General features: G+C 39.6%; 1 protein-coding gene across 1 annotated transcript; it reads left to right on the top strand.

Moving 5' to 3' along the window:
- The first annotated feature begins 23 nt into the window (after positions 1-23).
- Positions 24-3,539, top strand: LOC104283088 (chromosome unknown open reading frame, human C11orf97). Its single transcript, XM_009881237.1, has 3 exons — positions 24-87; positions 454-558; positions 3,400-3,539. The coding sequence occupies exons 1-3, from the start codon at positions 24-26 to the stop codon at positions 3,537-3,539; spliced, it is 309 nt and encodes a 102-aa protein (XP_009879539.1).
- Positions 3,540-12,797: the final 9,258 nt, after the last annotated feature.

The raw sequence follows: 12,797 nt of genomic DNA, 5'->3' as shown, positions 1-12,797 counted from the left end.
CCGTCACGGCAGGGACGTAGGTCATGGACCCTCCTGCCACCATGAGGTGGCCTAATCCCTCTTCAGGTCTTTGGAGGCCCCCTTCAAGTGAGGACGTGTCCTTGGAGACCTCCTCCATGGGCAGCCCCGCCGTGGGTCGTTGGCCATGAGGAGACATGGTGGCCGTGTCTCCTGGGGTGACCTTGGCTCCTGTGTGGGAGAGCCACCTCAGCACGCTGCAGCCCACCAGCGCTCCCCCTCTGGATTTACCCACCGTGGTCCTCTCCTGAGGAACGGCTCAATGTTGGGGAGCGGGGCCTGGCTGGACACTGGCTTATATTTGTAAATGATTTGTCTTAAAGTGTATTAAAGACTGAAGTAGAGCAGCATAAAGTGGCATTGTGTTTGGCAAAGTGCGTTACCGTTCAGGGGATTTAAAATAACTGGTTCTTTTGTAATATGTTTTACTAACAGGAAAGAAATTTGTATATGTTGAGCCATCTAGGAGAGTTAAAGAAATACTTGAAGAGGAGCTTTCTTTTCAGAGAGAAGCATGCCATATTAAACATCCAGCTGCAGGTAATCCTCCTTACCAGCAAGTGGCAAGTGTTTGTCAGCGCAAATGAAATGTACATTGTTTTGAGGAACTGTGGCAAAACTATTATTAAAAAAAAAAAAAAAAACAGCCTAGAACATTTATGTAATAGCCTGGGGAACATTTAGAAACAAAAAAAAATTCCATATAGTCTTTACCACTTTTTTTTTTTTTTAAAGTCTGAATTTATGGCACCATAGAGAACATATGATCTATCAGTTTAATAAAACAGAAATAAATGCCAAACAGTAGGGAGGTTTCGTTACCTTTTTCGTTGAAAGAAGTGCTGTAGTTATTAGAATACTTTGTCCCCTTCAAAACTGAAGTTGATGTTGAAAAGAAAGAGTTGAAACAAGAATGATAAAGGTAGATAAAGGATGGCAACAATGAAAACAATTAGAAAATTGCTGTGTTTAGGCAGCTTAAACGTTATGGAGACTTGATTATAGTAGGCAAATAAGGAAATGGATGTCGAAAAGGCAGCAAGCTGTTTGGTCTAGCTAAACTCCTAAAAGTTCAGAGAACTGGAGGTAAAAATTAGGTAAGATCAGAGTAGAAATAATTAGCGGCTTTTAACAAATGAGAGAATTTAATGCTGGAACAATTTAACAAAGATTACTGAGATTCACCATTTTTAATGCACGCTTTAAATATTTTTGCACTTAAACCATTAGCCCTGGTCCAAGCTCATTTGCTAGTCTTGGTGCAGGAATGAGCCTGAAGCCATGACCCCTATGAGACAAAGCTTACATCATGCTGGTGGTCTCCTGCAGCCATAAGATCTATTAATCTAATTGTAGACAATTAATTTTCAGAAGTTTGTAATATTAAGGCTAGGTCATCTTATCCGGTTGACTACAAGGTCTTACTGCTTTTATCAGCCGAGCCGCTGTGTTCTATTAGGTACTTCTCTGTAGAGTCCACTGAGTAAAGCTGGTTATTCCACAGCTTCCCTCATTAGTTTATTCTAGTGGATGGTGTATTAAAAAAAAAAGTGCCTAATTAGTAATTTGGATTTGCGTGATTCAGTTCCTTGCGTTTCTTGGATATATAATAGTGCTTTTTTTAGTACGCAGGGTTTTCTTCCAGAGAAGGTATATACATATATATTTGGATCCTCTTCTAAAACATGAATATCAAGTTTTATCATGATATTTCAGTATTTGTATCACTAGTAGCCTGCAGAGAGAGAGAATCTTCTACTTATTTTAGAGCTACATTAGAGCTAACATTAGCACTAGGACCTTGAACTGTTTGTTGTCTGTTACTCCTAAATCCGTGATGCTTTTGCCCCACAATGCACAGTTCCCATTCTGTAGCCCCACATTCTCTTCTGCAGATTAAAGCTATTCCTTGGTTATATTAAGCTACATTTTGTTGAAATAGGCCCACCTCTCTCTCTCCTAAGCATTACATCCTCCACAAATATAATAAGGACATTTTTGCCTTTCTTTCCAAATATTCTTTGTGTTTTCTCTTGTGTAGAATTGAAACCCAAGCCTATACTCACTCAAAATGAATTTAAATTAGTTGGATTGACAGACAAAAATGTACATAAACTAGGTGATGTAATCAGTATCCTGTCAGATATAAGGACCTGCAATTCCATTACTGTGATTAGGTTCCTTAGGCAATTACAGCACACACCTGCAAATGAACTACTTCCATAGGGTCTGTTTATAGTAAATGGAGAGAAAAAGGCACTTTGAAAACACTATTCTTCTGACTTGTCCTAGATACCTGGTGTAGCATGTGTCATGCTCTAAAAGTGCCTGTTGTTTTCCCATTATAAAGGGGTTTAGGACAAGCAGCTGAATTGCAGATGTTAACATTGGTCTGCTCAAGCTGTTGATGTGTCTAGCGTTACTAAGAGCCGAACACAACTATATTTCACTGCATCCATCTGCCAATGGGTCAAAATTGTCTGAAGTATTTCAGTCTGATCGTATAAATAGATGCTACCATATATGTTCTCATGATTTCTGTGCAGTCTCCTGATGAAATGTATGTTACAAAGGCTTAAAGTACTAAAGATAATACAAAACCACTGCAAAAATATTCATGGCTGGAATTTATAATATTAATGCATAACAAGCTCGGTATATAAATGGTATGTATAGCATAATGTTATATGCATAGCATAACAATGCTATGTATAATAAGGTCAAATAGATGCTGGTGTACAGATTATTCAGGAAGTATCTAATTACTCTTTCATCTGTATACATCTGGATAATTAGAGATGCTCCTTAAGTGGCGTAGGCTCTAATAAACAACGATTGTCAGGTTGTATGGTTACTGATTTACAGTACGTTTATTGTTTTATATAAGTTAGATGGTGATTAAATTGTCACATTTCCACAAAATAAATTAGTTTTTTGTTTTGTTGTGGTGGTGTTGGCTTTATTTTTCTTGGTTTTGTTTTGTTATTGTTTTGTTTTATTTTGGGGTTGGTTTTTTTTGGAAGGGGGTTTGTTGTTCTGCTATCTTTTTATGAGGGCATTTGGTATTTATTGGTCATAACCAATAAATCACGCTGGATGCATCGATGGTATTACTGCTGTTACTTGTACATTATAGATCAGCTACATCCTGCTTCAGTAAGAAGCCTAGCAGTCGTAAGCTGTTCTACGGTAAACAATCTGAATTGCTCTCTGAAGATGTCATTCTCTTTTCATTAACTATGGAGGAAGATTACATTGTTCTGCTTAACCACTTCTAATTACTATATAGACCAAAGCGACTGTCTTTTAAAAGTTACATTAATTCTAGAACAAGTTGAACTAATCAGTTATAATGGTATTATTTTGACAAATTATTAACAGTGGCTCTGGAAGGAATTTGGAGTATGAAAAAGAATTTCTCCATTGGAAGCCTGAAACCAGTGTCACAGAACAGAAACGGTTTACTTTTACAGCCCCAGTTCTACTCAAGGCATGCAGGAATTAAAAGTAAGAGCCAATAATAAGAAACTTTCACTGTAACGCCTAATTTTAAAATTGCAGGGTCATATTATTTTGTAATTCATAGACATCTCACAGGACTGCAGTTTACATATATGGTCTTATAGTAATCACCTCTGGGCATCTTTCTGCAGAGTAACCCACCTCTTCCTTTAGTAAGTAGCCAACAGACTTGAAATCTTTGCGTAAGAAACCTGTTTAGGCCTGCTGTGTCGAGTCACCTTATTTCATATTCTGAAGCCCCTTGTAAATGTGTGGAATAATCACTTGTTTCCTACGGATAGGTGGTGAGTGTTGGTTTCGTGTACGTAATGAACCTTACTTGCCTCTTTTAACATCCAAACTTAACAAATTCAAATGTTTGGAAAAGCCCTCCTCCAATGCACCACCTGAAGAGATGGATCTAGGGATCATTTCAGGCATTTTAGCATTTGCCTCCAATGGGCAGCTGATGCTCTGGGGCATGTGTTTCTTTCTTGACAGTCTGTGCGGTGTGGCTTTTGTGGAGCAGACCTCTTCCGTATGAGCTGGGGGATTTCAGCATAGTGCTAGCAATGTGCCCACCTTCTCTCTTTCAGTGAAACCTATTAATTTTGTAGTGGAAGGTGAGAGCTTCCAACCCTATATAAAGTTCATTAGCTTTGTAAGGGGAATATTGTTAGTGTCATGAGCTTGCAGAATATGTGAACTCGGCATATTTTGCCATTAAATGAAGCACCTTCCCACGTTCTTGGGGGCTACTGCTTTAAAAATACAGCTAGCTGAATGACTAGCACCTCTTTCTTCTTATCTTGATCTTGTGAACCCTGGAGATAGTGGCATCTTAGTTACAACAGTAGCATGAAATAAATTATTGCTAGTATAAGAAGCGTTTAACCAGAACAGGCTTCTGCCACACTGCCTTTACTCTAGCGGTACTACTTGTAGGAATATTTTGGTTATAGAGCAGGCTTGAACAATGCTTGGTATTAACTGCAGTCACTTCTGGTACGTACTTAAACCAAGAAAATTTTAGCCACACCATAGAAAATACAACCAAAGAATGCCTCAGAGTTTTGAGACTTTGGCATAATTTTAAAACTCGTGTACCTGAGGCTTCTGGTGAAGGCACGCAGAATTTTCAAAGATCCTGATCTCCATTTCCTGTTAAGATCTGTGAAGAAAGAACAGCTTTAAGACAAAGCAGTTTATTCAAATTGATTTAGGTGCTGAAATCTATGGGATATATTGGTTTTCCTTTGGGAATTTAGATGTACCTTCATTCCCAGGGACTGCTGCTAGAGACAAGTGGTGCTCTCCTCACTAGCTATACTGCCTGTTTTGCAGGGGAATAGGCAGGTATCATGAGAGAAGGGGTGGCAGAAAAAATACAAGACAGGAGAAAAACTGGAAGCAGTCTGGCTTCAGCTCCTGTGTTCACCAAACCATTTCCATTCACACAGCTTCTTCTGTGTAAGGATCTGCAGAAGAAATGAGGTGCTAATATACTAATTGGGAGATGGAGTAGGTACAGGCTATGGAAATAGGCAAAAAAGAAGAGGGGTTTCTGGAGAGAAGATGAGCCTACTGTGTTTAGTGCCAGAAGGAAAAGCACGGCAAAAGGAAACGGCATGAAAGAGGAGACACAGAACAGAAGGTTGGGAATTCCTGAAGGTAACTGGAGAGAGGAGAACACAGTTCAGCAATACAGAGCTAGAAACTGTAAGGAATGAAGGGAAAAGATGTAGGAGAAATAACTAGAAGGAAGAATAAGAAAAAAAAAAAAAAAAAGATGTATTCATGTTACTGAATTTACTAGAAGGAAGAATAAGAAAAAAAAAAAAGATGTATCCATGTTACTGAATTTAGTGAAGTTAATGCATTTAGTTTTGCTTCTCCCTTTTACTGCTTTTCCCTAAAGCAACCGGTGGTTTGGGGGGCTCACTATGTGGTGTCTCATCCACACTTAGAGCAGTTCTTGTTTTTTTACAGATTGCTGAACTTTAGTGCTGTGAAGACCTGAGCTTGTTTTGATGTGTCAAATCAAACATCAAAAATGACTAGCTGCCTTTAGAAATGTAGATCGGTATTTCAAAGATTTTGAAGAAAGTTCTGCTTGGATAGAGAGCTATTTTGTCTTTGTTTATTTTTTATTTTTAATTCATATCCTCATGCTGCTTTTTAATCTGGTATTGTAGTAGCCAAATCTGATCCATATTTCCGCCAGTGATGAAAATGTCACAATCCAAAGATTACAAAATGTTCTTGCTCACAAAAATGTGCTGCTGTGAAACTTGACATTTTCATAGGCTTCTCTGTTGCAAAGTGATTCTAAGTTCCAGCAGAAGATTGTTTTGTAATTGAAGAGATGCCTTAAAATGTCTTAGGCTGACTCCATTCATTAAACTGAGCAGTTCAGAAGCCAAGAGTTTGTGATTTGATATCTAGCCTGATTTAATAAAAGTTTAACATAAATAAGCCTCTATACATGTGTCCTGGTTTCAGCTGGGATAGACTTAATTCTCTTTCTAGTAGCTGCTGTGTTCTGGATTTAGTATGGGAATAATGTTTCTTCCCAAAATCATCCCAAACATCCCTCTAGCACAATTGTGGGATAAACAAGAGTTACTGTCTTTTTAAAGGAGGGAATTGTGTTGTACAGTGAAAAAAAAAATGAACTAGGACTGATGGATAATTAAAAATTAGAGTTGAAGAGCTCCTTAATCCCAGTTATACCTCAGACTGATAATTCACATGTTTCCTAAGTTGTGATCCCGAGAGGTGGAGATGGGATTTGTTTGTGGGGCTCTCAGATCCTAAGGAAGTATCTAAACCACACTGGATATTGTTAAAAAGGAAGAGTGTCAGTGACAAATCTGTGAACCTAGATTTTGTTTTCCTTTGCTTTTTTTACAATTATCTGTGAATGAAATGAGATGTTTGTTTTTTGATTGTCTGGAACTCTTCTCTGACACTAAAAGTTTGTTTTTATTTTTGTATCAGTGAGAAGGGAAAAAATCCAAACCCTTAGTTGGCTCTAAGCCAACTATTTTCTGCATTTCCATTTTACTTCTAAATGAAAAAAAATATTGGCACTGAAAATTGCACCTGAGGCACTAGAGAAGCAGCTGCTTTTGAAAACATCATTCTCACTTTTTAGGTGCAAATTTGATCATGAACCACACAATAATGTTTGAAAAACACTGTGGTTTTAGATAAAGGCTTTGATTAAGCTGGTTGCATCTCACTTCTGGTCCTTGCTTCATCTTTATTCTACTCCCCTCCTCCTGCTTTCTCATTCTTAGTAATTTTTTTTTCGTGGTCTTGTTTTACAATTTTCCAAATGAAAAGACTTTCTGGGTCTATCCTGGATTCCTGCACTAACTCAGTTTTGCTGCAACAAAGGCAGATTTGTGAGTCTCATTTGCTCCTCTTCCTTTTTATGCAACCTTGTACAAGGGAGAAATGTCTTTTAGATCTTTTCTACTGAATATTTTATTTCACTTAGGAGGTTTGGGTAATTCTTAGCTAGTCCGATATATTCATTTTCATTACCTTTTTATGTGTCTCATCTTTCATTTGAATAAAATAAAGCAATTTGTTTAAATATGATAACATTGCATAATATAGTAATATTTTTAATATTACCATGATATTTATAATATTTCATTAAATGGAGCATTGGGTAATTTAAATTAACTGTTCTCACATTTTATCAAAGTGACTTTTTACTGTCTAACCGTTCAGACACCCTTTTCTCTCAATTTTTTTATATTATTTCATTTCCAAACTAAACACTACTGTTTTGAAAGACAAACGTTATCATTGCATCCATGTATTAATAACAGTGCTCAAACACTGACATCTTTCAAAGGCTATGTCTACTTTATCAAGGAATGAAGCACAATAGGAAGGGGTCAAGTTATTAAAGAAATTGGCGTTGAGAGCCCCATAACTAGACTACTCGTGGTTTAGGAGATTTACTTCAAACTAGAGCTCGTCTTGTCTCCTGGACTGAAACATCACCTAGATGCATGAGGTTCAGAGATGTTATAGAAAAGCTGTAGCACAAATCCTTGCCCTCTGGTCTGGGAGATGTTCGTGGGGAAAATGAGAGCATCAGTGCTGGTTGCACATCACTGCTGCTGTTGCTGCATAAGGTGCAGTCCGGTGCTTCAAAAAAACAAGGAGTATTGAAACTCGTGATAACTGCTAACAAATATCCGCAGAGCCAAATTCTGGCTTGCTGGTACACACATGCATATCAAAGTGTCTGAGGATCGTGTGGTTTTGTTAGGAGAGTTTTCTGCTCTGATTTTGGCCATGGTCTACACTGGTGAACGGCAATGATGTGTGCTGCAATGGAAGGTCAAAGAGCATTCTGGGATAGGACCCTCCATCCACAGTGTGCACAGCACTTTTGTTCGTGCCTGTGCCTTGGCCTGGAAATACCAACTTCACATTGTTTTAATCCAGCCCTGCTCACAGTCACAAGTGGAACCGTAGCTGGGCAGAATATTTTAACATCATATTTGCTGTATGTGCAATACTGTTGCCTTGTCTGTCCGGAAGCTGTTCATCCACGGAGGCAGTCATCAACTTTCAACTGAATCTTTTATCTCTGGCCGTATTTCAGGATTTTAAATTTCCAAGCACAAAGATCATAATCCCAAATATGAAACACTAGGTTATCAAATTACGGGCATTTAAACTTTACACTAAAATACAGCGTGCAGTTTTTACAGAACAGAACTTTTATCACTCTTTTTCATACAGGATTTAGGTTCTTACTTGGCAAAAACTTGCATTGAAACAATGGGGACTATTTGTGAAGAATTTCAAAGTCATTGTTAGCGTCATTTTGGTACCAGATAGCATCCTGCTACTCTTTGAAGCTGATCGTGTTTTCTTAGAATAAAAAACTCCACAAGGTTTCCCTGGCTGACAGAATGTCTGGCTTGATAGCTGCGGCTGAAAACACAACCACATCTTGCAGTACCTTTTAAACTGTGTTTGCAAGACAACTGACAAATAACTTCAAAGACTTGTCTAGGCGTAAATACTTCTCAAGTGTGACAAAACAGAGTGAGTCAGAGTAGAAGAGGAAACTAGCTGGGAAGCTCTAGGCAAAAACATTTATTGCTGTTAGAAACGGCAAACATTTAACCTTCATATAAGCAAAATATTTTTTATTTTGCAACAGCTTCATCACTAACAGCCAACATTTTATTTTAAATTCCTGAATATCAGCAACAGTGGAGCTTACTGTGGTTTCCACAGAGCAGTTAAACCACAGTTCCCCAATTTGTGTGTACAGTACCAAGTAGTCTGTGTGGTCCTTAGTCCACGGAGCTATGTCCTGGGATGGTTTACCTCCAAAGCAGACAAAACAAGGTGTGTTTCCTCTGGAAGGTCTGCAGGCATCTGGTAATGCTACTCAACCTTCATCATGTGACGTCTGTGGAGTTTTTCCCAAGTCAGAGTGAACAAAACTGCTTGACAAAACCCTACCAGTGCAGAGCAGCTGTTCATGATTGTGCCACTGACACGCTGTGTCACACAGCAGAAATGAGGCAAACTGGAGCTGATGTGGGTTAGTGCCAGGCTGGCATTTCTTCTCTAGAAGAGAAATGAGACATTGAAAAGGAGAGAGAAATCCCTTGTCTACGCACAGGTCTAGGACAGCTGACTTCTAACCCTGGTACCGACAGTGAGGTCACACCCTGTATCCCTCACTCTACAGCAGCACTCCACATCGTGTGTGCAAGTTTACTACACCAAAATTTCTAGGAGGCAGATAGACTCTTAGCTGAAGACACACCTCTTGTTCCTTTCAGTAGTGACTATGATGAATAGCTAACTAAAATGTATTTCTGTGCTATCTCCCACTTTGTGAGGAGTTTGAAGAACACATAGTGATAGCAAAGCAGTTGGATCTATAATTTGTAAAAATTCAAAAATATGCCTTGAAAATAGATTTCATCATGCTGTAGATACAAATTCTATACAGACTTTTGAACTAGTGGACTCCTCACAACGTGTAAATGTAAACATGTATTTAGTCTCTGCAGAGGCAGGTGTAACATGAAAAAGAACTTACGGTGACAGTATTACTCACAGAAACATTTTAAGCTACTGTCCTCTCATCTGAATTGATCTAATTCTTATTTGCCACAGTAAGACAAATAGGGAATATTATAATACCGGATTTCCATGCTGTACATACCCTCAGACTTACTGTGGATTTCAGTAATAGCTGTTTTCAATATGCAGTGTCGAGTTTTAGCTCTAGGTGAGTTGATGAATATAGAAAGGCTCATTTTGATCTCTCGCTAAATAATTCAACGGATTTTTTTCCTGTATGACAGTAGTCTTAAAATTAATGAAATCGATGCCATTGCAGTGCACCCAGACATCACGCTGAAGCTTCACTGTAGGACTGCAAAAAATCAAAAGTAACTAGCCAACTCTTGCTATTAATCTTCACAAGGAAAGCATACATTTTTTATTTTTTTTTTCAAATTTGTTGCTACTTGGCTTATAAAGACTTCCATGTTGAGCTGTCCTGAAACATTTCATAAGCCCTGAATTAATGCCAACATTTTTATTGACTTTACCGTTTGCAGGATCAGGCCTGGCATCGTCAATGTAATTGGCTTGGCTTTGGAATTGGCATGGTTTAGCATCAGATCTTCACGCAATGGAAATGAAAACTTGACTAGACAAAGACTCCTCCAAAGCCATATATGAGTGCTGAAATCTAAGTTCCTGAAGGAAAAGAAGAACTGCCGTTGCAGCTGATACAATCAAATGTATTGAGTGAATCAGAATTCCACAGAAGTCAATTGAGCTCTCCTGATGATTATCATGGGTCTCAAATTTCCCACATTATCTGTAGAAATGGGTAAAATTACTAACAGTGGAGCTTTTGGACCACTTTGAATCCTTAATTAAGGCAGACTAGGGATTGTGCTTGTTTTAGGTGGTGCTCATTACGTTGGAAGGGTTCTGGATTGATTCTAGTTACAACTCATGCCCTTGGAGGATTTGGCTCTCCCTTAGCATTGTATTTCTACTTTTGTTTGCAGTTGTCTACTGTGGTAAAATAATCTTCCCAGATTCCCATTTTGTGACTACAATCAGTGTTATTTGTTAAGATAGGTCCTACGTTTATTGCACTAAGAGATTTTTTTTTTTTTTTGCCACTATCGTCTAGCACACTGTTTTGCAGACAATACTAAATTAGAAAGCAGGGTTCACATCTTGGCTTGTACAACTTCAGTTCAGAGAGGCCGTGATACACTTGGAATGGGCCAACAGAAACCTTGGGAAGTTCAGCAAGGAGAAAGAGCAAGTTCTGCATGTGGCGTCGAGAACTCCCTTGCACCGGTACGGGCTGGGACCTGGCTGTCTGATAACCAACCATGCTGGAAAGGACCTGGGGGCTACATGACCACCAAGCTGAATGTGAGCTCTCCTCGAAAACAAAGCAAGTCAATTGCTGGGCAACATGAGAAGTGGTCAGGCAGACAGGAAAGTAATTATCCCCCACCGGTGAAGAAGCACCTGGAATACTGTCTCCAGTTTCCAGCCTCACAGTTCAAGAAGGATGTTGAGAACATGGTCCAGTGGAAGGCCACCAAGATGATGAGGGGCCCTACAGCACACAAACTAAGAGGAGAAGTTGAGGGGGGTAATCTTGTTTAGTCATGTGAAGAAGAGGTGAAGGGATGATTTAATGGGAGCCAGCAAGTACCTGAAGGTAAATTATGAAGATGATGGAGCCAGACTTTCTTTGGATATAACAAGGGACGAAAGCCACAAATTACAAGTTGGGAGGTTCAGGGTTGGACATAAGGAAAAAATTCTGCACCAAGAGGGTGGCATAGCCCTGGGACCGGCTGCCAGAGGTGTTGTGGTGTCTCATTCCTTGAATATTTTCAACACCTTGGTGCTAGTCCAGCCAGCACCTAGGTGAGCACCTTGGCTAGTGCCGACAATGGTGCTTCTCCAAGTGGGAGGGTGGACTAGTCACCCCCAGAGATCCTGTCCAACCAACGCTGTATGTTGGAGCAGAGGCAGTAAGATACCAACTATAACCACAGCTGTTGGCATTTCTTCTATTTTGAGTGCTTCCAACATGGACAACGGAAGTCTGCAAGCGCTTTTACATACAATTAATAAGTTACAACCTAGTTACTAACCTACCACCAACCTCACTCACAACTCTTCTTTATTTTAGGGGGTAAACAGGCTTGAATCACTTTTTTACTAATATAGAGACAAATCACAGGGCATTGACCTATGTGGTATGTAAAAGCTATGCTGCAATCCAAACGGTCAGTGAGAATTTATGCCTGGCGTAACTCTGCTGCCCTCGGTAGATCTATATGGAGGACCTTGGATCTATAGCTGATGGGTAAGAAAACGCAGTGTCAGAGCTGGAAACCCTCCAGTTCTGTACGAACAGTCTCTGAACTTCGGGAATCAATGATCTCTTAGTTCACTGAAGCAAATGACTTGGGGAAAAAAAAGTTTTGAGCCTATCTGATACACTTTTTCAAAGTATATCAGAAAAAGTAATTATCTGGTAACCATAAGGTTTTGCAGTTTTTAAATAGCTGTGAGATTTTAAAATTTTCATGCAAACATATGTGGTTCTAAGAAAGTTTTAAAAAGACAAAAAAAAAATCCTCTAATTTCTTTTCTTTTAGTTTTCCAAATTGTTAATCCTTTTACAGGTACTTGAAACTTTGAATTTAACAGGAATTCAAAGCTACTGTGGCTGCTGTCACTGCTTTTTTTTTTTTTTCCCTAAATAAGTGACTTATTCAAACCTTCTTTCAACTTCGCTCTCTAAATTGCAACTGTTTTAAAAGAAAATTCCCTGCCTCTTCCAAGTACTTCTCTGCAAGGCCACCGAATACAGCATGTGAGCCATAGCTCCGCTGGTGTGGGAAAACTCTTTTGCCAGAGTTTAAAACCTCTGACTCGGGTTCAGGGCTGGACTGGAAGAAGTGAGTGAGAAGGCGCATGGGAAGCAGCGGAGCAGTCCTGCTCTCTCCTGGGCAAGAGGGCAGGGAGACATGAGACTGTGCTGGCCTTCGTGGCATGCATGGCCGGGCTCTCCTCTGCCCCATGCCCCTGCCTGTGCTCACAGCCTGTGAGTGCCCCAACGCCCACTGTGAGCTGTCCCCACGACCCTTCTTCTGCCTGCGGGGGTCTGGGATCCGGCCGCAGGGACCATCACAAGTGCAGAGACAAAAATGCCCTCTGCAGCC

Source organism: Charadrius vociferus, unplaced genomic scaffold (assembly GCF_000708025.1).
Source record: "Charadrius vociferus isolate BGI_N301 unplaced genomic scaffold, ASM70802v2 scaffold1, whole genome shotgun sequence".
NCBI classification, from domain to species: domain Eukaryota; kingdom Metazoa; phylum Chordata; class Aves; order Charadriiformes; family Charadriidae; genus Charadrius; species Charadrius vociferus.
This window is presented reverse-complemented; position numbering and strand designations above follow the sequence as displayed.